At 43.2% G+C, this 26,345-nt stretch overlaps 2 protein-coding genes and 1 non-coding gene across 7 annotated transcripts in view; 2 read left to right on the top strand and 1 right to left on the bottom strand.

Moving 5' to 3' along the window:
- Positions 1-3,367, top strand: part of USPL1 (ubiquitin specific peptidase like 1) — a 29,636-nt gene extending 26,269 nt beyond the window's left edge. The window contains exon 9 of the mRNA XM_010951532.3: positions 248-3,367. Coding sequence (XP_010949834.2) covers positions 248-2,127 — 1,880 coding nt within the window. The 3' untranslated portion in view covers positions 2,128-3,367. The remainder of the gene's footprint in view (positions 1-247) is intronic.
- A 4,254-nt stretch (positions 3,368-7,621) lies between these two features.
- TRNAN-GUU (transfer RNA asparagine (anticodon GUU)) lies at positions 7,622-7,695 on the bottom strand. Its single transcript has one exon. It is a non-coding gene; the product is annotated as a tRNA-Asn (tRNA).
- Positions 7,696-7,697: 2 nt separating this feature from the next.
- Positions 7,698-26,345, top strand: part of ALOX5AP (arachidonate 5-lipoxygenase activating protein) — a 62,981-nt gene continuing 44,333 nt past the window's right edge. Inside the window, exons 1-3 of one of the 5 annotated variants that reach the window (XM_074378005.1) lie at positions 7,920-8,044; positions 8,829-9,022; positions 10,204-10,306. The gene's annotated coding sequence lies outside the window, so the exon portion shown is untranslated. Of the gene's footprint in view, positions 7,831-7,917; positions 8,045-8,828; positions 9,023-10,203; positions 10,307-26,345 lie in introns of those variants that run through there. The other 4 variants (XM_074378006.1, XM_045514147.2, XM_074378008.1 and 1 more) reach the window with 4 other exon arrangements.

Below are 26,345 nucleotides of genomic sequence, written 5' to 3' on the forward strand. Positions count from 1 at the left end.
AGAAAAGAGTAAACACTACCTCAGTTTTTCACTTATCTGGCTGTTAGTCCATAACCTGTGTTATCCAAGTAAAGGCGTGAACATTTGGCAGAGAAAGATGGTGATGTGAGGTTAAAGCCATGTTCTCGAGTGTCGTCCTTTGGTGACTGTCCAGTGATGCAGCAGTTAAAAAGGCCCGAAGAAAGTTGGCCTGGGAAGGCAGAGTTTGAATGTCTAACCTCTTTCACTTTCATTCCCCATCCCCTAGGAAGTTGGCTGGAATGTGATGACTTAAAAGGCCCATGTTCTGAAAAGCATGAGAAATTTGAAGTTCCTTCTTCAGAGATACATATTGTTATCTGGGAAAGAAAAACATCCCAAATGACAGACAAAGCATCTGCCTGCTGTCTCCTTAAAAAGACTAATGAGCAACATGATTTCGGTGATGAGAAACAAGTTTCGCCAGCATCGTGTTCTGTGGGTGATGCTGCCTCAGCCCAAACGTCCACAGGAAATCACCCTACAGACGTGTCAATTGCTCCTAATACTCTTTCACAAGATGAAGCTGTAGCCCTTGGACATCATTTACTTTCAGATCCGAAAGGTTTGGTTGACAATATTTTACCTTTGACCCTTGAAGAAATACAGGTTAACTCTGAAGGTTTTTTATTAGAACATAAACCTGTGGCAGGAAATACAGGAGTTGTCGAAACAAATACTTTGCAATTGCGAGAGTCAGTAATGGCTTCTTTAGTATCAGCTCCATGCAAGGACAAGCTTGCGCAAGACCATTTTGTGGATTTAAACTTTTCATCTCCTCTTGTAAATACAAACATGACATCACTACAGCTGAATACAGAAGATGCTGTAGTTAGTAAATCTGTGAATGGTATTCATGCTACTGACCCTATACAGGGAGTAAAGTCAGCAGAAACAGAACGTACAGTTGCCCTAGAGAAGGATTCTCCACCAAAACAATTTCTTTCACCAAAACCTGAGAAGTTAAAACCAGAACAACGTGTTATATCTCAGGTGTCCAATTTGAAGGAAAAAGAAACTGCAGCATTGTCCAAGTCATTACAAAATCCATCTCTGAAAGAAAATCAGAAGAAGCCATTTGTGGGAAGTTGGGTTAAAGGCTTATTAAGCAAGGGTGCTTCTTTTATGCCACCTTGTGTTTCAGCTCATAATAGAAACACTATAACTGATCTGCAGCCTTCAGTTAAGGGGGCAAGTAATTTTGGTGGCTTTAAAACTAAAGGTACAAAACAGAAGGCTAACCGGGCATCCAGGAAAGCTCACAGGTGTGCAGGTAAGCCTCCTCCAGTTGGTAACCCTTCACCAAGCCATTCATCGTCAGTCAGCACTGCTTCTCTGCAAGCAAGCAGTAGTGGTGACTCGGAAGTTCCGAAGAAATGTGGAAACACCTCGTATGGAGCTAACCTCAACCACAGTTCTCATGGAAATGAAAATGGTGTTTCTGCAGCAAACCATGGGGACCCAGTTGAGGGTCAGATTCATAAACTTCGTCTAAAACTTCTTAAAAAACTTAAGGCAAAAAAGAAGAAATTAACTGCTCTTATGTCTTTCCCCCAAAATGGAACACTTCCAAGTGAAAATTCAGAACATGTGTCCCATTGTGGGTCTCCCGATGATTGTGAATCAATAGAAGACTTGTTAAAAGAACTACAATATCAAATTGATATTGCCGATAGCAAATCTGAATGTACCACAGTTTCTAGTGTTTCCCCATACAAGAGTCAAACTCATGAAGAAATTTTAGCAGAATTACTGTCTCCTACAACTATTGTTTCAACAGAGCTCTCAGAAAATGGGGAGACTGACTTTCGATATTTAGAAATGGGTGATAACCATATCCCAGCACCAGTTCCTAATGAATTAAACAATATTCCCCAAAACACACATCTGAGACAGGATCATAATTACTGCAGCCCCACCAAGAAGAATCAGTGTGGAGTGCAGCCAGACTCACTCACAAATAACGCTGACGTTAGAACATTGAACTCGGAAAGTCCCATGAAGGCTGATATTTTTGATGAGTTTTTTTCTACTTCAGCGTTAAATTCTTTAGCAAATGACTCATTAGACTTGCCTCATTTTGATGAGTATCTGTTTGACAGTTGTTGAATGCTTGATAACTCTTTTTAGTTTAATATTTATTTATTACTCTTGGGAAGATGTACTGTTTCTAGATAGTGTTTACACACTGGCCTTGTCATGAACAAAATGTAAGCTACTGTAGGTTTTACATTTGGTTATGCCCATAAAGCATGTGATCTGTTTTATAGATTTAAGTGATCAGGAATTCGTTCTCTTTGTTGGCTTCATTTTGTATTTGTAGGAGAATGCAGATTTCAAAATGTTAAAAATGAAAAGTAGTGTATAGTTTCTGGCAGTTTGTACAACTAGGTACATTAAATTTTTACATTTTAAATTTTAGTTATGTAAGTTCGAGAAAAACACTAGTTGATCCAAACGAAGTCATTGTATTAGATATATGAATGTGTGACTGTTTTGTAATGGTTCTGTGGTCTATATAGGAGCCCAAGCTTTCTGGTAGAGTGGTGTGGAATGTGAACTCCCCTGTACAACTTGTCTCCTCTTTCTTCCTTACAAAAGGTGGCAGGAAACTTGTTTCTACAACTTTATATGATGTTAAATGATCAGAAAATGATCTATAACAGGAAAAAGTAATTTATTTTTGTGTTGATGTGCTAAGAGTTTACATTATAAGTATCTTTCTCCCCCAAGACATTTATTTCTGTAACCGAGGTGGGTCACCATACAGCAGTTAGCTTGGGGAGAAAATAATAGCCAGTGCATGTAAGGCTTACTGTATGTCGGATTCTGTTATATATGAAACATAATTCATTAAACCTCAGCATCCCTACGAGCAAGGTACTTTTATCTCGTTTAACAGATAAGGAAAGAGCACGGAGCTAGTAAGCTGTAGAGCTGGGATTGACAGGAGTGGTTACGATAGCAGTTGAGAGTGCTGAACTTGATACATGTTCCACCTCTAGCTTCATTTAAAGTTTGGATGCTCAAACAGCGCCAGTGCTATTGTGATTTGAATTAGTAGCAGTAGTTACTAAGGTTTAAGTGTGGCAGTCTTGGGGAAGAATACTTTGCTAGGGACTCACTACTTCAAAATTATTTGTCAGAGTTACTCCCAACCCCCCCCCCCTTTTTTTTTCCGATTACAAAAGTAACACATGTTTGTTGTAAGGAAAAACTGGGAAAATACAGGAAAACACCAAGATGATTTTGGAGCATTCATCTTAACATTCAGTGGAAATAACTATTGCAGTCATTTTCATATTTTTATGCATATAAACTTTAAGAAATAAAAAGAGATTCTGTTGTACCTATTTGTGTGATCTGTGTCTACTTAAAGTTTAAAGAGCATTTTTTCATCTTAGTTTTTTGACAACTTTTGGATAGCTACATAGTATTAATTGTGTGTATAACTTTTGCAAGACAGCAAAGTGCTAAAGTGACAATCTCTGGTACTGGAGAGATTTAATCAGGAGACTGAATGTCACCATGGAAGCAAGAGGTCATCAGGAAAAAAGGAACTCCTGTGAAATCCTTCAAATCTCAAAATGAAAATGCATCTTCTGGTTAGTTATTGCAGGCACATAATAGCTGATCAAGCACCCTTCTTGCCAGCTTTCTCTTTATTGTAAGCTTCCCACTGGGTCTGGAGGCAGAGATGATCTAAACATGCTGAGGTTCAAGTGTGTCTACAGCTCACCTGATGTTTAAAGCTCCCCCAGGCCCAGGGCAGCGTAAACCTGCCTATTCAGCAGGATGGCAGAATGTTTTGAGTTGCAGACTGCCGCCTCACTGATGTGGAACTTGTGGTTACTGTAAAGAATCCCTGTGCTTGGTAACTAATAGGGAAATCCTATATTTAAAACTTCAGTTCTAGACTGAGTTCTTACCCATTGCAGATTTTCACCTGTATGGTATTTATTATAGTGAATTCCAATTATCAGACCAGCCTGTATTCTAGCATAAGTGAGTATGTTGTACAACTAAGTATAGATAGACTACCATCATGCTCACACATGCATACAGTAATCTACGGTAATCTGCTTCTCAGTTTATTACTAACGTAGTTGAGGATCTTATTTTAAATGTGTATTTGATTTACCTGTTGGTAATAACTAGTTTGAGTCATCTTTGACAGACAATAACTTCGGTTGTTTTTACCAAAAAAAAAAAGAAACGGCTTAATTCCTTTTTTATCAGGGGGCAACTAAAATATGACAGTTTTCTGGACATCATTAAAGAAACTCCCAAGGAAAGAAATGCGAATTGGTATCTGCTGATGGTGTAAATCCTTATAGAAGCGACCCCAAAAGGATCAATATGTCAAAGCCCTTCACTGCCAGTACATCCAGTGGTTCCAGCAATAAAGCATTAAGTGTTAAGACCTCAAGGCAGCTTTGTCTCACTCAAGTCGTTTACTACAAATTTTACCTATCTACTTAATTGCTCAGTGAAAAAGAACAGAAAAGAAAGAAGAAACTGGCTTCTCTTTGTGACTTGTCAATTGTATTAGACTCTTCTTGTTCTTTGTGTTACCTTTAAATCTTAAGTTTAGTAATCTTTCCATACCTGAAAACTTTGGATTTGACATGCTTTATGGCCTTGCTCTGTAATTAGAATACAAATCGAATAAATAAAATACAAAGCCGGGACTTCCAAACCTGGGAACCAAGAGCTCTGCTCTAGGGGGTCTGTGACTCCCTTGGACAATGTAAGTAAAACTTTCTCTGTGAATATGTATGCTCTGGGGAGAGGGTGCTTAGCGTCCCACTCAGATTTTCACAGGGCTCTGTGGACCCCTATGTAGTCTCTTGGGAGGTTTATCTTAAAGAAATGAAGTGTAACTTAAAATGAAGTTAAACTTTAAAAAAATGAAGATTGTTTCTGAGACCAGGTTCTAGATGAGCTCCATGGTGGAGAATTGGCCACAAGTTAGGGAAGCTAAGAGTATGGACAATTTATAATTTTTCTAATTTCACGGTTTAAGACCCCTCCTAAGCCCCACATCAATTTTCTGGGTCCCCCAGGCTCTAAATGTGGGCTTCACCCTCACACTTCCCTCCTGTTTCATCCCTAAGTCATGACCAGCCTTCCCTTGAATTAATCTACATCTTTCAAAGGTGGATAAAGATCCACCTTAGCCGGGAGCCTCATCACCTCTCCTCTGAAATATAATTGCATCTTAACTGTCCTCAGATCTCTTATTTCCCTGACACTGTTGCCAGACCAACCATCTAAAATAGATTTCATTCTGTCCTGAAACAGAAACCTTTAATAGTGGCTCCCTTACTTTAAGGGTAAGGCCCAGCCTCTTCCCTTGGTCTTTAGCACCCTTCCACAAGCTAAGAACATTTTTCCCTGCACCCTATTTAAGTACACTTGGCCCATATACTGGCTGTGCTCACCTCCTGCCACGGCCACCACCCTCTCATCCTGTCCTGAAGTTTCCCCAGCCTTCAGTGCTCCTCCCCTGCCTTCTGACCTGTTTGGATCTTTCAGGTTTGCTTCAAATCCTCCATGAAGACACAGTCCAGCCCATTTATGCTGACTTCCTTCTGCAGGGCCTGGGAATATTTTTCTGTATTCCTCATGCTTTATCATATGCATTTTTATCTGTCTCTGTTAACCACATGCCCCAACAAGGCAGGGATTGTTTCGGTCCTCAGCATGTGCCATGTGACAGGCTCGTGCTAGAGAAGCAAGCGGTGGGAATGAAGACGTGGTCCCTGCTGCAGTGTAGGGAACACGTAACTCCCTGGGTTCAGGGTGGTGTGATGAATGCATAGAGGAGGGGCCTCTAAGTCAGACAGAGGGAGGCAGCGTCAGGGGAGGCCTCCCTGAGGAGGTCAGCTCCTCAGCAGATGTTATCCAGGTAAGCAGAGTGGAGGTGGGGGAGGGCACATCGGGGTCAAGGGAAAGGTGCCTGGCTGAGAAGGGGGTGTAAGGCATCATGGGCCATTCAAGGAACTCCTGCGAAGTGCTTATAACCTCTACAAGATTTCCTGCAGAAACAGGGTGGGCGACATGGCTGCAGATCATGAAAGCCCTTGTGTTTTGAGCTCGAGAATTTGAATTGTATCCTGAATGAAATTTTTTAGAATCTAAAATCATCATTAATAACATAAAATAGTCTCTTCCTTCAAGGAGCTTATAACCTAGTGTACATTATACTCAGCTTCAAAGTGGAAGGACACACTAAGTTCCCATCACTTCAGTAATAGCAAATATTGCACCTTTTTTATCTTGAATTGTTAGACTAAATTTGAACAGTGTAGAAATGATCTTATGCCCTAATCTCCATCTCCCCAACCCCCGCCTTGTTTCCACTGTAAGCTATCCATAAGTCTAGGTGGAAAATTTGGAATTTTGAAGAGCATGAGAAAGGCCTCCAACTAAAAACAGCGGGCTCTCTGTTATTCTGCCATAAGTACAACACTATATCTCCTTACTAGACAGTGGAGGATATACACATAATTTTTTTGGTACGGAGAGGTAATTAGGTCTATTTATTCTTGAAGGAGGTACTGGGGAATTGAACCCAGGACCTCATGCATGGTATGCATGTGCTCTACCACTTGAGCTATACCATCCCTCCAAGTAGAGGATATTTTACTATCAACAATTATTTCATAAATAACTGTCAGCCAGCAGCGTCTGCCAAGGTATTCCCTAAGAGACAGCCTAGTGAGACAGTTAACTATTCCTTCTTCTAGGTCTCTGAATTCTGTCCAGGATAAGTACATCCTAGAGACAAAGCAACCACAACATGACCTCCATCTTGGCAGAAGTGAGTATCATGTTATCCTATTATATCATGTGGTTCTCTATCTTTATAAAAATTCGGACGTGAATCATCTGATTGAAAAATATTCATGTCTTCTGTGAGACCAGGGTTGAAAACATGTCATTCAAGACCTTGTAACAGGAACCCATGCAATTTCTGCTTGAGTTTAACTTTAGGAAGAATTCAGCCAGCAATCTAAAGTAAACGTTAACGCCTTTGCCTAGATTCAAGTCCATTGTCCACAAGCTGTAACCCAGCTTAATTCAGCAAATAGTTTCCTGGGATGGTTGTGCCTCCACATACTTTTAGATGACTCTTCTTGCGTGTCTGCATGTGCACGGCCCCTCAAATCCTTTTGTATATAAGGCAATATTGAATAACCACATTTGCTTTTTGGTGGTATTTTCTGAGATTTTTTCTGAGAAACGAATGGTATTTATTCATCACCTGCCAATGCGCAACTGAATATTTTTGGTTTTGTTTTTTTCCTTTTTGTTTTTGCCATTCCAATGCTGTTGCTGAATAACGTTGTGCAGTTCTTCTGAAGCCTATGTGCGCATTTCGCCTGAATATTTGGCAGGACTAGAATTAACAAGCTATGGAGCTGCCAGTCTAGAAGCTGTGTCGCTCTTCGAGCCACCGCGTTTGGCGCCAAATAGTATTAAGAGGACGTTGCCTTCCTCTGTCCTGGAAGTAGGGTAGTGCCGTACTTCTACTCGGTTAAAAACCTCTCGGTTGCGGTTTTAAAAACGAACTCCCGGAGAGGAAAACAGGAGCTATCGTCCCTGGGTGGGCTCGAACCACCAACCTTTCGGTTAACAGCCGAACGCGCTAACCGATTGCGCCACAGAGACCCAGCTACCAGGCCCGCGCTGCGGTGTGTACAGATTTTCGCGGCCGCCGCGGCTCTCTCGCCGCCCTGGGCGTCTCCGCGCGGGCACCTTGGAGGAGCGCGCGGCGGAAGCGGTGGGAAAAGCCCGGCTGCGGGGGTAAGTTCGAGGCAAGCGGCGGGGCTCTTGCGGGACAAAGGGCGTCCCGCGGGCGGCGCGAGCCTCGGCTCCGCCCCCGACGTGAGAGTCGGCCCCGCCCCGGCGCTCGGGGGGCCCGGGGCGCACCTGCCCCTCCCTTGCTCGCGGGAACGGTTCCCTCGGCTGCTGCGCGCGGCGACGGTGACCAGGCCCAGGCCCGGGGGCGTTGGAAGGGGTGAGGTCGCGCGTGCTCCCCTGCCGGAGCGCACCTAGTCGAGCCTGTGGGACAAGCACGAGGACTGTGCGGGCCTGGAGGGCAGGGAGCCTCACCGTTAGCCCCAAACTTAGGGCCGTGTTTCTTAACCTTTGTGTGCTTGTGTTTTTGCCCCTCTCCCTTGGACGTTTTCCCCCTCATCACCACCCTGCACTATAGAATTTTAGTACCACAGATACACCGCCTATCTGTGAATTGTCGTACGCACTTCTGTGCTTGCGTAGAAAGAGCAAGATTTTTTTCCCTCCAAGGGCCAATTTTTGTCCCCTTTGTGGGGAGGGGCGGGCTTGTGTTGAGAACGCATGGTTGAGGGGACGTCAGGAAGGGCTTTATGGAGGGAGTAGCAACTGAGATATGCCTTTAAGTCTGAAGTGGCCCCTGAAGGTTCCCCCTTTCCCTGACTTCTGAATTGAGGCCTTTGGGAATCTAGGGTGCCCCATGTCCGTGAAGGAGGGGAGTGGGAGCCTTCGCTTTGTGCCACCCTCTTAGAACGCACTTCTGGCTTTAATCTTACTTTTTGCATAGCCCGCTCTCTGGAGCTCCTTTGGGATGTCTCAGACCACAGAATGGGGAATTCACCCTAGCTCTCCACGTACTAAATCCAGACCCGTGTGTTCTGTGTTTCCATTCAACTTACTTGTGAGGAGCCCTCCTCCAGCTCCTCCTTCTCCTCCTTCCCTCATCCCATCCTCTCCTCCTCCTCCTGGTTCTTTGCTTACCATTTTAAGCATTTTTTTTTTTAAAGCATACAGTTCAGTGGCATTGAGTACATTCGCATTGCTGGGCAACCATCACCACCATCTCCAAAACTTCATCACCCCAAACTGAAACTCTGCACCCATTAAACGCAAGCTCTTCATTTCCACCTCCGCCCTCCTGCCCCTGGCGACCACCATCCTACTTTCTGTCTCTATGAATTGACTACTCTGGGTACCTCATGTAAGTGGAATTGTACTGTATTTGTCCCATCTTGTTTCACTTAGCGTGTCTTCAAAGTTTGTCCACTTTGTAACGTGTGTTAGCTCATGGTGGTTTTGATTTGCATGTGATCTGTGATGTTGAGCATCTTTTCTGAACCATCTTTTGAATCTGGGTTCTCCGCTCTTCTACTTGCTTCCTCCTAGCAAGAGCCAACAGCTCTGCTTCAGTGAGGAGAAAACCAACAGTGGCGGAGGCCAGCTTCTGAGAAAGGGCAGAGGGAAAGGGCTAAGGGGGAATTGCAGAGTTGAGCCTGTGCCATGCAAGGAGAGGAGGCGAAGGAGGGATCTTCTGAGGAGGACTGCCTAGAGCTCCTGTTGTGTTGAAGTTCCTGCTCATCTGTGCTGGGTGACTTTGGAGTGAGTTGTGTTTAATCTGGCTCTGTGGAGTACTTCTATATGTGGTACTTGTGAGTGGCCAATAGGTGAAGGAGGAGTTGATGACCTCCACCTTGGGATTATTGGAACGAATAAGGTTTTCCCAGCTACACTCTTAAAAGTTAGCTTAAACTTACCCTAATTTAGTGGAATTTTCCATTTGCATTTTTACTTTCTTCTTAAGGACTGTGGGAAATTCTAATTTAAGTGTTTAAACAATGATCTCTCTCTCTCTCTCTTTTTGTGATTTCTCAAAAACACAGTGAGGTCTTTCAGATGTATAAGAAATAGAACTTTATTTTTCTACAAGTCCATTCAATTTCCATTTTGATTCCCTATTCTTTTATTGCCAAAAACACAGTCTCAGTCAACTCAGGTTACCCTCTATCCCCTGCCCTGGAGTTGTTTCCAAGTGCTGAGGCTTTGGAGGGTCGCCACTCATCTGGTCCTTGAGTCACATGTGCACACATGTTGCTGAAGAGGCAATTTTTGCTCCCTGGCTCTCCGGTGCTTCCCTTGTGAAATTAGCTGTTGCACCCATCATTCCATAGTCACTTCTGGCACAGTTTGCTCTGCTTATGGGACGTGTTACGGACTAAATATTGGTTTCCCTCAGAAATTCACATGTTGAAATCTATTCACCAATGTGATGGTGTTTGGAGGCGGGGACTTTGGGAGGTATTTGGGTAGGGATGACATGAATGGGATGGGATTAGTGCCCTTTTAAGAAGAGGCTGGAGAGCTAGCTCCATCTTTTTCCACTAGGTTAGGATACAACGCAAGGTCAGCAGTCTGCAACATGGAAGAGGCTCCCACCAAAACCTGACCCTGCTGGCTCCCTAACCTCGGACTTCCATCCTCCAAAACTGTGAGAAATTGATTTCTGTTGTTTATGACTTACTCGGTTTATGGTATTTTGGTATAAGAGCCTGAGCTACGACAAGACCCCAAACCTCCCTCTTCTCATCAGTCCCACCCGCATGCCCCGATTTCTCCAGCCCCAGACTGTGTCCAAGTGGTTGTAAAGTTTTAGAAGCACCTGTGAGGAAGGAAAAAAAGGAAATAACAGTAAGTGTGCTCTTGATGCCTCGAGTCCCATCTGAAAGTCTAAGGGTGTCCTTTCAGTCTGAAAGGATTATCAAATGTTCTCCATTAGGCCGAGCTCCAGGGTCTCTCTTCCTCCATATTTGGGTGGGTACAGTGGTTTTCTGAAAGGAAGATGGCATTAACAGACCAATTATGTTTAAGTTACTGTGAAACAGGTGTTCAGGAACTAGATGATTGTGTTCAATGAAACTGCACTCAACTAGAAGCTCCCACTAAAGATGTAAGCTCTCCAAGGACAGAGATTTTAGTTGGCTTTGCCCCTTGCTGAATCCCCAGCACCCGTGACAGTGCCTGTCATGTAGCAGGCCCTCAGTCACTACATGCTGAATCGATGAGTAAATGAAAACCACTAAGCCATAAAGTAAACCGGAAAAAAATATGATGGAAAAATTAAATTCCTAATATGTAAAGAGCATTATAATATGGAAAATAACCTCTTTAAAACTCAACTAAAACCATTAGACAAACAGAAATGGACACATGAACAGAATAGTCCCAAAAGAAGAAATCCACATGACCAATATAAACAAAGGTTTAACCTCACCAGTAATCAAAATCATCAAAATCAAAATCAAATGAAATCAATTTCCTGTTTCCCAAATAGCAAAGAAGACAAAGAGATAACACTAAAATTCGATCGAGGGCATAGTTAGAGGCCACTGTCATACAGGATTGGTAAGAGTAAACTTGGTCTGTTACTTCTGGATAGCAGTTTGTTAATATGAACATTGAATGATGTTTTTGCCATCTTATTCTAGAAATTCTAGGTTAGAAATCTGTCCTAAGAAAGTAACCAAGGATGTGACCCAAGTTTTAAGTGCACCATCACATTATTATTTATAAGCAAGAGGAGAAAATGATAAATTGTGGTATATTTAGAAAATAGAGAATTAATTATATATACTTCAAAAATAATGTTTTCAAAGAATATTTTAAAACATAGTCATGATTAAGTAAAAAAAAAAAGGTAGAATACAGAGCCCTATAATTCTAAGAATATTTGACAACATGGTTATGATAAAGAGGTAAAAGGTCACATGGAGAATTGTGTCGTCATAACTCATAGCTGGATATTCTTTCTATGTGTCTCATGCTGTTAGGTACACTTTACACATATCATCTCATTTAAGCCCGTAGCAACCCTGTGAGGCAGGTACTGTTACTCCTTTTCTAATTTTCCAGGTAGGGGAACGTGAGCAGAGAGCAGTTTCTTCAGGTTACAGAGCTTGTGGGTGGTGGGACAGGTGCCAGACCCGGTGTTAGGCTCCAGCAGCCACGCTTGTAACCTTGACCCACACAGCCTCTCATGCATGGTATGAGCCCAAATTTTGTGTGTGTGTGTGTGTGTGTGTGCATGGTTAGTGGTTATGGTGATTTTTGTTTTCTTCTTCCCCTCTTTCACTGTTTTTGCAAGCATTTGCAGCAAGCAGTACTTTCAAAGGGCCAGCGACGGACGGTGGCAGAAGCAGTTTCCCTGACTTGCAGACAGAGGGTGGTAGGTGGTTGTGCTCGGCCCTTCTGCTCGGCTGGGGCGGAGGAGTGCCAGGCTAGAGGTGGCAACCCGCACAGGCCAGGGTCTGCGCACGTGGGTCTTTGCCCAGCGCGGTGTGACTGTCACGCTGGTCTCTCTCCTCCAGCTCTTTCTCCCACCCCGAGAAGGGGTGCCTGAGGGACATGTAGCCCACTCCCGGGGGGAGTTTCACAGTGTGCGACTCCTCAGTGATGAATGTGCTTCCATTTAAGAATTGGTACTGAGATTTTAGGTGACTTTTATATTCTTAATTTTTTTGTATTATTTTCCCCCTTTTTACAATGAATTATTTTCATTTGGGAAAGATAACCCAATTGATAGGAGGTTATTCAGGCTTTTTTAGCATTTGTAAATTTAATGTGAAGTATGTAATACATTTTGGGCTATATGGCAGATATTTATCGAATCCTGTAAGGAACTGAGCTCAATACTCCTGCCCAAGACCCTCTGAGACATCAATCCTGCCCACAGATCACTTTTAATCTACTTTGGGCACCAGGAGATATATTAAAAAGTGTCCAGGCAGTAGGTGCTAACTTCGTGATGTTTTAGGGACCTGAGGCAAGAATAATCACCGAGCAGTCAGTAAAGAACCCTGGGAGGAAGCGGGTCTTGGGCTGATCCTTGGCAGGATCCTTCATATGGTGAGGAGAAGGGACAGAGGCATAGATGTGAGAGCATAAGCTCAGCCCAGACAAAGCAAAGGGTTTACACAGAGGGAGGAGGGAAAGGAAGAGAGCTAATTGGTGCCAGAGTATGGAGGCCCTCAAAAAGCAGGTTAGAAAGCTCGCACTATGAATAGTATTGTTCCTAACAGTATTATTCATAAGAGTGGAAAATTTTTAATGACTTAAATACTCATCAAAGGGACACTGTGTAAGTTTGTATGTTATAGTTATACAGTGTGCATTGAGGATGCTCTGAAAATTTTGAATGGAAAGGAGACTTGATACCAACAGGGTTTTGGAAAGATTAATCTGGAGAGTGAGGGAAGGGAGAGAAGCTGGAAGTAGGAAGACTAGTTAGGTGACTGTTTCGGTAAACCAGATGTGAAGTGAGGTGGCCTTGCTGGGGTGGGGGCGGTGGAGAACGGAAAGGAGTTAGCTGACAGACAAAGATTTTACAAAGTGAAAAGCAGTAGATGACGTTGATAAGTTGTAATTACTGACTTGGAGCTATAGATGGCAGTAACTCTGGCATTAAGAATTTTATTGTGCCTTGACGCCTAATGATTGCATTTGTTTTTAAAGAAAAAAGTCCAAAACTCTCTTTACAGGTCCACCACGTAATAGATGCTCAATAAAATTTCTCACTGTGTGGGCTGTTCTAGGTGCTCTGTTCTATTTCTGTAACCCTTGGTAACAAGATTGACTTTCTGCTTTCTAATCTAAATATTGCTATTTTAAAAAATCCTATTTCTCAACTGTATCTTTTGTGAAGAAGAATAATTAGTTATTCCCACTGGTGTGTTCCAAAAGTCATGCTCAGCTTGGCTTCTTTGGGATAAATGGTTAGCAACCCCTTTTACATTTAAGTCCAATTTTGCAATAACAAATTGCTTCTATGAGCAAGGGATTTAAACAAAAATAAAAATTGGATTTGTGCCACTTCCAGGAGATCAACAAACTAGAAAGAATTCGTGTAGTCAGCAAATATTTACTGAATCATTACTCTGTGCCCTAAGGAAGATGGAACAGTGTCCTTGGAGGAGGAGAGGATTTCATAAACATAACATAATAAGTATGAATGTAAAACAAAGGGTTGATGTATTTGATTATATTTAAAATGTAGTAGAACTTTTGTTAAATGAATAAGCAAAAAATAAATTTAAAGACAAAACCATGGACTGAGAGGAGGATTTGCAACGCATGTAACCAACAAAGCCTTAGTATCCAGAATGTATAAAGGATGCCTACCAGTTAGTGAAAGACAAACAACAAAACAGAAAGCCGGCAAAACATCAATGGAGAGGAAATACGTGCTGTCAGTAAACTCCTGAGAAGACACTCAACTCTTCTAATGATCTGGGAAACACTGACTCACAACGAGATGTTATGTCACAGCCAGCAGGTTGGCAGAATCGAGGAAGCCTGACAAACTCAGTTGGTGTGGATGGGAGCACTTGGCACTTTGTCTGTTGTGGGTGAAGACTCGGGCACGTGCCCTGAAGAACAGCTTGTCAGTATCCTGGTGACCCTGGAGAGGCCCTTTCCCTCCAGTGCACACTTCCCCTCCTAGAGCTGTGTAGACAAGGCTGTTCCTGAGGTGATTCGATCCAGTATTGTTCATAATAGTGATACAATTCATTTATTTATTTTTCTTTAAAATTTTTTTATTATGTAAGTTTCACGTGTCCAGCATTATAGTTCAACATCTGTGTACATTGCGGAGTGATCCACCCTTCACTGTACACTTGGCCCCTTCCTCTTATTTTGCTCACTCCACAACCCCCTCCCCTTCTGGTAAGCCTAATCTGTTCTCTGGGTCTATGAGTTTGTTTGTATTTTGTTTGTTCATTTTTCTTAGATTCCACGGATGGGTAGAATCCACATATGAGAATCATGAGGTATTTATGTTTCTCCAGCTGACTTAACTTCACTTGTTATAACGTCATCAAGATCCATCCATATTGTCACAAATGGCAGGATTTCTTTCTTTCTTTCTTTTTTTGCTAAGTAGTATTCCACTGTAAGTATGTGTGTGTGTGTGTGTGTGAGTTTGTGTGTGTGTGTGTGTCTGTGTATGTGTATCTCTTTCACATCTTCTTTATTCATCCATCCATCAGTGGACACTTAGGTTTTTTCCATATCTCAGGTATTGTGAACAATGCAGCAATGAACACAGGGGTGCATGTATCTTTTCAAATTAGTGTTTTCATGTTCTTTGAATAAACACTCAGAAGTAGATATGGTAGTTCTATTCTTTTTTTTTTTTTTTGAGGAACCTCCATACTGCTTTTCATAGTGGCTGCACCAATTTACGTTTCCACCAATGGTGCACGAGGGTTTCCTTTTCTCCACATTTGCTCCAACACTTATTATTCCTTGTCTTTTTGATAACAGTCATTCTAACAGGTGTGAGGTGATACCTCGTTGTGGTTTTGATTTGCATTTCTCTGATAATTAGTGATGTTGAACATCTTTTCATGTGCCTGTCGGCTGTCTGTGTGTCTTTGGAAAAATATCTATTCAGATCCTCTGCCCGTTTTTTAATTGGGTTGTTTGGTGTTATTTTGGTTGTTGTTGAGTTACCATAATAGTAAAACATTTTAGATGACTGAAATACTCATCAGAAGGATGGTGGATGAATAAACATGGTATATTTACACATTGCAGTACTATATAGCACTTTTAATAATGAACTGAACCTTTATTTACCAATGTGTATAAATTTTAAAATGTGATGTTGCACAAAAGATAGGTATAGTATGGTACCATTTATATGAAAGTGGTAAATAGAACAATGCTGTGTATTATTTATGGAAACATATACATGTGGTCATAATATCAAACATGCTTAGGAATGATGAAAACCAAACTCATGAAAGCAGATACCTCTGAAGAAGGAAACAGGATGGGAGGGTCATGGAGACAGGAGGCTCCACCATTGTCTGCCCTGCTTTGTTCCTGGAAAAAATAATCTGACGAAATTATAGTGAAATGTTAGGATTTGATAGTGCCCCAGGGTGAGTACACAGATTTTTTTTTTTTTATTGTGGAAAAAAACCCACATAACAAAAATTTTTACCATCTTAATCATTTCTAAGTGTACAGTTCAGTAGTGTTAAGAATATTCATATTGTTGTGTAAAAAGCTCCAGAACTTTTTCATCTTGTAGAACAGAAACTCTACACCCATTGAACAGCAACTCTTCTTTTCCCTGTCCTCCCAGTGCCTGGCAACCACTGTTTTACTTTCTGTTTATATGAATCTGACTACTTCAGACTCTTCATATGAATGGAATCATAACAGTATTTGTGGCCGGCTTATTTCATGTAGCATAACATCCTTAAGATTTATCCATGTTGTTGCAAGTGTCAGAATCTCCTTCTCTTTAAAGACCACATTATATGTATATGGTATGTATATATGTAAATATACCTATATTTAGCTGCAGACCACGTTTTCTTTATCCATTCATCTATCAATGGATATTTGGCTGCTTCTACCTCTTGGCTATTGTGAGTAATGCTGTAATGAACATGGGTATGCAAATATCTCTTTGCGATCTTGCTTTTTTTGAATTCTTTTGGATTATATACCCAGCAGCGGGATTGCTGGGTCATATGGTAGTTCTGTTTTTAGTTTTTGGAGGAAGCTCCCCACTGTTTCCCACAATGGCTGCACCATTCTGCATTCCCACCAACACTGCACAAGAGTTCCACTTTCCCCACCTTCCCGCAAACACCTGGTATCTCCTGTTCTTTTGATAGTGACCATCCTAATGCGTGTGAGGTGGTGGTAACTCATCGTGATTTTCATCTGCATTTCTCTGATAATTAATGGTGTTGAGCATCTTTTCATGTGCCTTTTGGCTGTTTGTATATCTTCTTGGGAGAACTGTCTACTCAAGTCGTTTGCCCCCCCTTTAATTGGGTCACTTGTTTTGTTGTTGTTGTTGTTGAGTTGTATGAGTTCCCTATAAATTCTGGATATTAACCCTTTATCAGATATATGATTTGCAAATATCTTCCCCTATTCTGTAGGTTGTTATTATTTGAACTAATCTTTGTGTTTAAAATGTTTCATAACAATATTTTAAAAGGCAGGTGAGAACTCTTTATCAAAACCACCAAAGTCATGGTTGTTGTAGAAATAATGCCTTATTCTTTATTTTATTTATTTATTTATTTATTTTTAATTGAAGTCCAGTCAGTTACAATGTGTGACTCTCTGGTGCACAGCACAGTGTCCCTGTCACACAGATACATGCATATAATAATGCCTTATTCTAATTTCTGCTCTCTCTTAGAAGTTTCTTGTTTGACTTGATCACACATGTTGAGAGTCTGTATGAGTTTGTATGTAGATGGGAAGATTTAAAATACTATATGATGTAAATTTTCTTAAAATTAATCCATACATTCAGTGCTGTTCCAGTAGAATTTACAGGAAGTCTCTCCGTATAGTATATATATATATACATATATATATATATATATATATATATATATATATATATGCACATATTTGTGTATGTGTGCAAAAAGATCTTGAAGGAGACATACTAAAATATTTAATAATTATCTTTGGAGAGTGGGATTGCCTGAAAGATGACAATGCTCTTTCGCTTTTTTGTTAGAATTTTTTTTTCAGCATGAATAGCTTTTGAAAAAAAAAAAAGAAAACAGATAACAATATCCTCTCTGAGGGAACTTGGTAGGTATAAAATCAAAATCAAAGTAAGGGCTCTCTGAGAATAGCCAAACAAATGAGAAAACTAATAAGGTTTATTGATGACCGTTACTATCAAAAGGCAGCCAGGAGCAGAGAAGTAGATTATGTCCAGGGAACTGATGAGGGAGGCAGGACGTTCATCCCTCTGGGTTCTGAATCTCACCTCCAAGGCAGCTCACAGAAAGCAGGGCTTCCAGACCAGCCAACCAGAACCCGACATCCCTGTGTATTCCACCGAGTCCGCCATGAGTCAGATTTATGATTTACAATATGGTTGAAAAAAACCAACCTCAGGGCTGCTACCCTAACAGACATTATCTTAGACATTTTCCACTGGAATATGCAAGAAGCCACCTGTACACGTGCTGTCCCTGTCAGGCAGCCCTGCCACACCTGGAGCTCCACTCTTGTTCCTTGGAGCACAGTCACCACAGGGACTACTGTTTTGCACAGACAGCTAGTCATTGGGCCACCGAGGAAAACCATGTGATTAACAATTTCCAGCTTGTTTGGTAGGACATTGCCTGGGACCTGCCATAACTCCTGTCTTACTACATGTGGTAGTGAAAAGCCTACACGATGAAGACGCTCTGAGGTTGAGATTCATTATTAGTGGAACCTCTGAGATTTAGACTCATTATTTTAATGTGTGAACCTTCATGGTCAGCAGTTTGGTTCCATCGTGTCCATTTAGCAAATGCAAAAATATTTTCTGAGCTCTTATAAAATCATGTTGTGCTGAGCACAGGAGTGCAGACCATCTCCTACGAGGAACCAAGTGTCTAGTTGGGCACCCTGGTGTGGGACTGGGTGGTTCTTCCCTGTGTGGAGCTGTCTGGGGCTCTGCAGAATGTTCAGCAAACCTGACCACTTCTCCTCCCAACTATCTGGGACAACCGAAAAATGCCCCTACTCATTTCCAAACACTCTTTAGAGCAGTCATTCTCAAAACGTGGTTCAGGGACCCCTGGGTGCCCTTGAGACCTTTCAGGGATCTTCGAAGTTAAAACTTCGAGCATGTGTACAGTGGTGTTTTCCAGGGTACAAGATTGTGTGCTGATGAAACTGACTGAATGCAGAAGCAAGTAGGAGGATCCAGTTGCCCTCCATTTAACCACACATTAAGAGTTTGGCAAAGATGTAAAACAGTGCCATTCTTCTCACTATCTTTTTGTTTTGGAAAATACAGTTATTTTTCATAAAAATAGGCTACTTAGGTTAACCTGTTGTAGGTTTTTTAATTGTAATTTAAAAACATAACATAATAATACATATTTTAAAACTCCTGTTTTAATTTCTAATACAGTCAGTATTGATAGATGTCCCCTACATAAATAAAAGTTTCCAGGGCCTTTTGCCATGCATTTCTTATGAGAGCCACACTGCAACCCAGGGGCATGCCCTCACCATCTTTCACACATGAAGAACCTCAGGCTCAGAGAGGCGGGGACCTGCCCAGGCTGGTGCCCCTCTGGGGGTAAGAGAGGAGGGACCCCAGACCAGTGCTTTCCTTCATGGACACATCATCTCTCCATATGCAGCCTGAAACTCTGTACAAGGAATCAGGTGGCCCAAGTCACTGGGGTCCCCCAAATGGTCACACACAGATGGCAAACAGCAGTCAGGGCCTGGTGTTTCTTGGGCAAAGCAATGAGGTTAAAAAAAACGTCAGTGGCCATTATGTGAATTTAACTCTAATAACAGAATGTAGGGCTCGCCTGCCACTACTGTAACGGCCCAGTACTTCTGCAGTCGACACCTAGGGCATTAGCTTACAGGCAGCAAAGCACAGCGGCTAAGGTGGGAGCCTTGCTGGCAGGCTCTTTCAAATTCTGTCACTGCTTACTGCCCGGCACCAGGGCATGTTTCTTTACTTCTCTGCCTTAGTTTCCTTGTCTGTAAATCGGGGATAATAATAAAAACACCAAGGCCTTAGAACTGTTATGAAAATTAAAAGAGACAGGCAAATAAATCTCTCGGAAGAGTCCCGGCATCCCGTGAGCATCAGTTCGTGTCTACCCTGATTGTTGCAATCACTTGCAGTGGTTCCATCTTACCAGATCTGTTGGACACTTTCTGACCAGGTGGCTTTTGTCTCCTAGTAATTGAGCAACAGTGCTGAGTCTTAATGAGCAGGTGCTTGATGCCTATGGTGTGACTGAATTTCCAGACCTCATTGTTGGAGACACAATCCTCCTATTTGATTTTTTCCACTTATTTTTATTACAGTAGTGCATGTGCATGCTGACAGATCAAATAATACGGAGCAGGTTTTAGTGGAAAGTCATGGTCTCCCACCTTTCCTTCCCTTCCATGAATTGACAACTCAGAGACAATATTCTTTCTCTTTTCCTCCCTTCCTCCCTTCCTCCTTCCCTTTCTCTCTCCCTCCCTCCCTCTCTCCTTCTCTCTCTTTCTTTCCAGTTTCTTCACTCAGCTCTGCTTGTGGTCACCTTCAAAATTCTAGACTATGTATTATCACCTCTATTGACCTATTTGGAAGACTTTGACATTAACTTTTAACATTTCAATAAGATGATTTACTTTGCAGTGTCCCAGTCCACCACCATCCTCTTCCCAGTATTAATATTCATATTTATGGCAGGCAGAATTTTAAAACTTAAAAGTACTCTTCTGTGGTTCTCTGAATGTTTCATTTTTGTAGCAACCTGTTCTTGTTGCATGGGTATAAAAGAGCTGGGGGTGGGGGCATCTCATGGTTCAGCCTACAGGACTTTCACTTAATGCCTGGCTCTCGGTCTGGTATCACCAACTGACGCTCTTCCTGGCCCTGCATTAGAGCCCCTCATTTGCCTCATGAGCCCCAAAAGTCTGCTCATATATGAAATAGGAAGAGAAGGGGCTGACATGGGCTTCCTCAGCCATTGTCTATTTTCAGGCAAAGGGTGTCCACCATTTAGGACTTTAGGCTCAGAGCTCTGGGGAAGGTGCTTAAGAAGAGGGCTGTCAGGCTGCAGGAGCCTCCAAATAAGGGCCTAAAAAAGGCTGAATTCTGGGGTTCCAACCTGTGAACCAGAGTCTGAGCTCTCCTTGAATATTTTGTTCAGTGTCTTTGGATTTTTTTCTGTTCTGTCTGCGGGTAAATGCTGGCTCTCTGGGCAGTGACGGGGAAGATGGTGTGTAAAGAGTAGCTGTTCATGCAAGACAGTCACATAATCTGTCACTTTGAGCCCACTTCCTGCTTCTGCTCTCCAACCCAGCTGCTGACTTCAAGCCCAGAAACACACCAGGGTTCTGTTAGGTAGATCAGCTTCCAGCAGCTCTGCAACAACAACAGAAAGTTCTAGGGTGTGTTTTCTCTTTGAGTGTCATCATTCAACTTGCTTCATTTGGTCCTGCATCTTACAGAATTTTAAAGTTATCTCTCTTATGTTGGAGTGGCAGAAACTGCTAGTTAACCACCTAATATTCATATTATCTTGCTTCCTTACTAATAGAACCCCTAAGTTTTTGAGAGTGGCAGCTTAATAATACACCCAGCTTTCCTTGCAGAGAAGAGTGGCCAATGAAATGTCAGTGGAAGTCATGGGAAAGACTGCCAAGAAAACTCTTAGAAAAGACAGACTCAGCTAGCAGTTCTTTCTGTTTATCTTTGCCCCTTCCTTCTCCTTCCTGTGTGGAATATGGCTGTGATGTCTGGAGCTTCAGCAGTCATCTTGGCACAATGTGGGAAGGGCCAAGAGACTCTCAGAAGCCTCAGCCCTGGCATTTTTGTATCCTTCGAAATATTTGCTCCCCTAGAGAAGCATTAGATATTCTTGCTTGTTGCCTTGGGACAAACCTCATTGTCAGATTTGGCCATGTGACTTGCTTTGGCCTGTAAAATGTGAGTGGGAGAACCTTGAATGTTTCTACCAGCATTTTTGCTCTCTTCCCTTTGCCATTTGGAACTCACGTCCAGGATAGAGGCTGTTCCTTTAGCCTGGATTCTGTTATGAGAAGACATTTAAAGGGGACCAGTAACATACAAAGTGAGTTAGAAATAAACCTTTGTTGTTGTAAGCTACAGAGATTTTAGGTTACCACAATACTATCTAGTGAGAGTTGACTTATACAAAATGTAATAGGATAAATAAATATGTGGAGCAGGATGTTAAGTGTTGGTGTTTCAAAGCTGAAGGAGAAGGGCAAAACGTGCTCACACATTGTAAAGAGAGATGCTGGCTCAACCTGCAGCATTCACTATGATTTAGGGAAACCAGTTCTGAAATTCTCCATTACAGATTTGGGTCCTCTAGGGAACAGACATTGAGCTCAAATTCTGAGGACAGGAGGTTTACTGCAGGATGATGACTGTAAAAGATGACAGAGGATGCAGAGTTGGACGGGGAGACCTCAGCCTGAGACAGAATTCTGAGAGAGTGTTTGCCAACCCAGTAGAGGGCCCTGGACCAAAGATGGCTGGTTAGAGGAGCACCACATGAGGTGGCAATGGCCAGGCCCTGTCCCCCAGGTGGAGGGTGTGCAGTGGCTCCTCTGCTGGGGATTCTGTGCGTGTCTGTGCCTTCAAGTGGGCGATCCCTCTCCAGCTGACCTCTGACACTTCCACCAGTCCTGTCTCCAGCAGCAGCATGGCTTCTGTCTCTTTCTACTTGAGTGTCTTGACTCCAGGCAGTCCTCTGGGTGGGGAGATTTTGGGGCTCACAACAGCTGCCTTCCACGGCGCCTATTAGGGCTATGAAAAATCCTGTGCGTCTCTTTCCTATTTAAGTTGTGGTAAAAAAAAAAAAAACAGAACACGTATCATAAACTTCACTATCTTAACCATTTTTAAATGCACAGATTAGTAGAGGACTATGAGATGCCCCCTGACCCCAGCGTATATGCAGACAAGAAATCCTGGAAGGCTCCCTGCTGAGGAGGTAACAGGTAATCATGGGGTGATGATTGGTGTTTGTTGGTTTGCTTATTTATTGTTTATTTCTACTTTCCAGTTTTACTATAATAAACATGTACAATTTCATTATCAGAAAAGCAAACTGCAAACACTAGTTTTAATTGAAAAACCTGAGCCCAAGTCCTGCCTCCCAGGACCATGCCCTTCCTGCTGTCCCGGAACTGCCTGCAGGAGGAGGAGGAGGGTGTAGCCCACACCCCGGCTGCTGGCCTTGGCCCGTGGGGCCTCCACGGGCAGCCTCTGACGCTCAGCTGTTGGGTATTGCTGCGCATGCCGGTGAGGGAAGGATGGCCACCTGGCCTTGGCCGTGGGTGATGACTCACAGAGCATGGCTGGTTTTATTCTGATAGGAGGGATCAGGACTTATGTTGGAGAGGATGTTGAAAGGACAGATGGAGTGTCTAGCTCAGGGAGAAATCTCCTATCTGCAGCGAATGAGGACTGGCTTTTGGCAATGCAGTTGAGCCCAGACACAGCAGAGAGAGGTGGCAGGAGAGAGGGAGGACAGAGAGAGAGAGAGAGAGGACAGCAGGGAGAAGGGCTGGAATGACAAGTTATTCCGGAATACAGAACAGAGGAGCAGCGTCAGGACGCCCGTGCGCCAGGTTGAACATTCATATCCCAGATGAAAGCCACGAGGATCTTTATGCTTCCTGTCGGGTGCTGCCAGGTCATCAAAAAAGTCCAAAATTTTGGTCATCAAAAAAGACCAAAAGTCTTGACCCCGGTGGCTGCACCCCTCCAACGCTGTTTAAGCACGCTCTTTTCCTGTAATCATTCCTGCAGAGCATTTTATCATCTTTATTGATTTGTCTTAATATAGTACATGTATAATATCTTCCCTTTTTAAACATTTGCATTTCTTTAATTGCTTTGGAGGCTGTGCATTTTGTGCTGTGGTGATTTACTCCGCCAATAAACATGTAATCCTACCGTGGGCATGTTTTATTTGTGTGATAAACCAGAATAAAAAATAAAAAAAGAATCCACTGACAATGAATTAGACACGTTGATAGGTACCAGGATTAGAGAGGCGAATGGGACGTGGTCCCCGTTCTTGAGCAGGCTTGGCTGGGGAGACTGGGCATGTACATTAACAGGATTAAAATAATAAGAGTCTTCATCAAATGCTGGGTGAGTGCCACAGAGCACAAATGCAGAAGGGCTTTTTGTGCAGGGAGAGATCAAGACTAACACAGGTGATAAGAATAGATAAATTTATCACCTTCATTTAAAATCCACCCCCTGTGTGTGGGGGTGTCTTTTGGGCTGGGGGCTGGGAGCTCTGATTGGCGGCTGCTTCTCGGGCTGGTTCCCAGGGAGACTGAGGAAGGCATGGCCGGTCGTGGAGAAGAGGACAGCGGGGAACCAGTCACCTAGGCTGGCTCCTCTCCTTTCCAAGCTGTTCCAACGGATGTGTTCAAGTCACGTTCTTTTAGAAGCTACTCCAAAAGAAGGAAGGCAGGGAGGAAGCTTCCAGCCAAAAGACCCAAAGGGAAATGTACTTTACATGCATTGTTTTGTTATCTTTCCATATGGAGTGTCTCCCCAAAAAAGCCCATTTCTCTGACAACAGTTCTAAAAGGAGGAATGTCCTTTGCAACAGACTCGTGCACTCACCTGTTCCGCCACCCCTGAGCATGTGCTCTTGTCAGGCCCTGTTGTCCGTGCAGCCTGCAAGGACTCTGGCTTCTGTCTCACAGTGAGCCTGGTTAACTCCTCCCTGAAGTCTCAACCATGATTTTTTTTTTTTTTTTAAAGGAGGCAGTTTTCTCAACCTGGGTCTGCTGGCCTTTCAGAGATTCTAAATTCCCTTTTGCAAGTCAGGCTGAGGTTAATGGCTCTTTCTGCCGTCACTGAGAAATCTGAGGGCTCTCCTGCCAGTGCTGAGTAGACAGTTCGAAAGGCCTACTTCCTGTCTCCTGCGTGTGTGGGTGCCCGCCGGAGGCCAGGCCTGGCCACGGGAGGAAGGAGGGGAACCTCAGAAGAGCTGGCCCCAAAGTACCAGCAGCGTGGATGGTCCTGTCTGGCTGCTTCTCCAGCAGAGCCCAGGCGAGGGGAGAAAAGCCAGCATTCTGAGGCAGAATGAGCAAAGGAGGGGGACATTAAAAAGAGCACGAGCAGACCCCCACGGCCTGGAAAGGAAGGGAGAGGAGGGGACAGGAGGATGAGCAGATGGTGAGCAGTGGCTTCAGAAATTGGGAAGGAGCCCATCTTATTGGAAGAGAAGGATGTACAGAAGGAGAACAGGAAGGAAACAGAGACAGCCTGTCATGGGGGAGCTGGCAAGGACCACCTTCTCATTTTACAGATGAGGAGACTGAGGCCCAGAGAGGGCAGGTCTGTCTCTCTCTGCACTGCCTCACTGGCCCTTCTGTCCTGAGTCAGTGCCGATGGCCTGATTGGAAGCCCTACACAGACGGGCCTGGGGTGGCTGTAAAGCACAGGAGGGTCCTGGGTGCGGTTTGAGTCTTAATTCCAGGTCAGGGAAAGGAAGATCTTTTTTTTTTTTTTAACTTACTTTTTTATTGAAGTTAGTTGATTTACAGTATTGTGCTAGTTGCTGGTGTACAGCAAAGGGATTCAGTTATATGTATATATTCTTTTTCATATTTTTTTCATTATGGTTTTATTCTAGGATATTGAGTATAGTTTCCTATGCTATATAGTAGGGCCTTGTTGTTTATCTGTTTGATATGTAGTAGTGTGTATGTGTTAATCCCAAACTCCTGATTTATCCCTCCTCCAACCTTTCCCCGTTGGTAACCATAAGTTTGTTTTCTATGTCTGTGAATCTGTTTCTGTTTTGTAAATAAGTTCATTTGTGTCACATTTTAGATTCCACATATAGGTGATATCGTGTGATACTTGTCTTTCTCTGTCTGACTTACTTCACTTCGTATGATCATCTCTAGGTCCATCCCTGTTGCTGCAAATGGCATTATTTCATTATTTTCTATGGCTGAGTGGTTTCCCATTGTATATATGTACCACATCTTCTTTATCCAATTACCTGTTGATGGACTTTTAAGTTGGTAGGAAGGGGAGATCTTCGAGATGGCTGCCCTCCTTCCTGTAATCTCCCTCAGCCTCCAAAGCAGTGAAATAAATGCAAATGTTTAAAAAGGGAAGATATTCTTACCGGGTGTAGGTGGGGTATCTGGAGTGGCTGCTGAGCTTCTAGACAAAAATCCTGGAGAACGTAAAGCTGGCTGTGAGCTGGAGGCAGAGGCAACAGGGTGGTTGTGTTCAGAGTGAGGGATCCCCACAGGGATGCATGTGGGTGCTGAAACTCTCTGTCAACCCTCTTTGAAGATGTATGAGTCTATTCTCCAACTTTTCTATTTGGCGTCCTCACAGGAGACCTCAGAGGTAAGAACTGCAGGCTTTCTGCTCAGTTTCCACCTCCTCCAGGAACCCCCACCTGTCTGTGGAATTCATCTCGGCTCCTGACTGGGCTCGCCGGTATTTTTAACTCTATCTTTCTAGTACCTTTATAGAACAACTTGAGCCTGGATTTCAGTTATGTGGACCTCTGTCTGCTTCCTTCCTTCCTTCTCTGGGTCGGATATCCTCCGAGGCCAGTAGGTCCCGGTCCCCTTCGTACCCGTATGTCGCCTACCTGTGTCAGTGCACAAAACATTCGATGCTTTGGAGTCTGAAACCAGCCGTTAACGCAGGCCTGTTTGCGACGAGCTCTGAGTTCCGAAGGGTGGAAAGAAGAGGAATTTGAGTGCTGGAAATGGAAGGTTATTCTAAGAATGGGTGTGGCAGGAAAGACAAATATAGCTGGTAGAGTGGAGAGTGAGTGGGAGGAAAGAAAGTGGAAGTGGAGGAGAAGGGGCAGAGAGTGAGAGTGTGAGCTGAGGAAGGGGAAGGGGAAGGAAGCCGGGACTCAGCGCCCAGGGCCAGTGCCCGCGCAGGAGCTTGCCTGTTGGGGCAGCAGGAAACCGCA

Source organism: Camelus bactrianus, chromosome 14, assembly GCF_048773025.1.
Source record: "Camelus bactrianus isolate YW-2024 breed Bactrian camel chromosome 14, ASM4877302v1, whole genome shotgun sequence".
Classification (NCBI taxonomy): Eukaryota; Metazoa; Chordata; class Mammalia; order Artiodactyla; family Camelidae; genus Camelus; species Camelus bactrianus.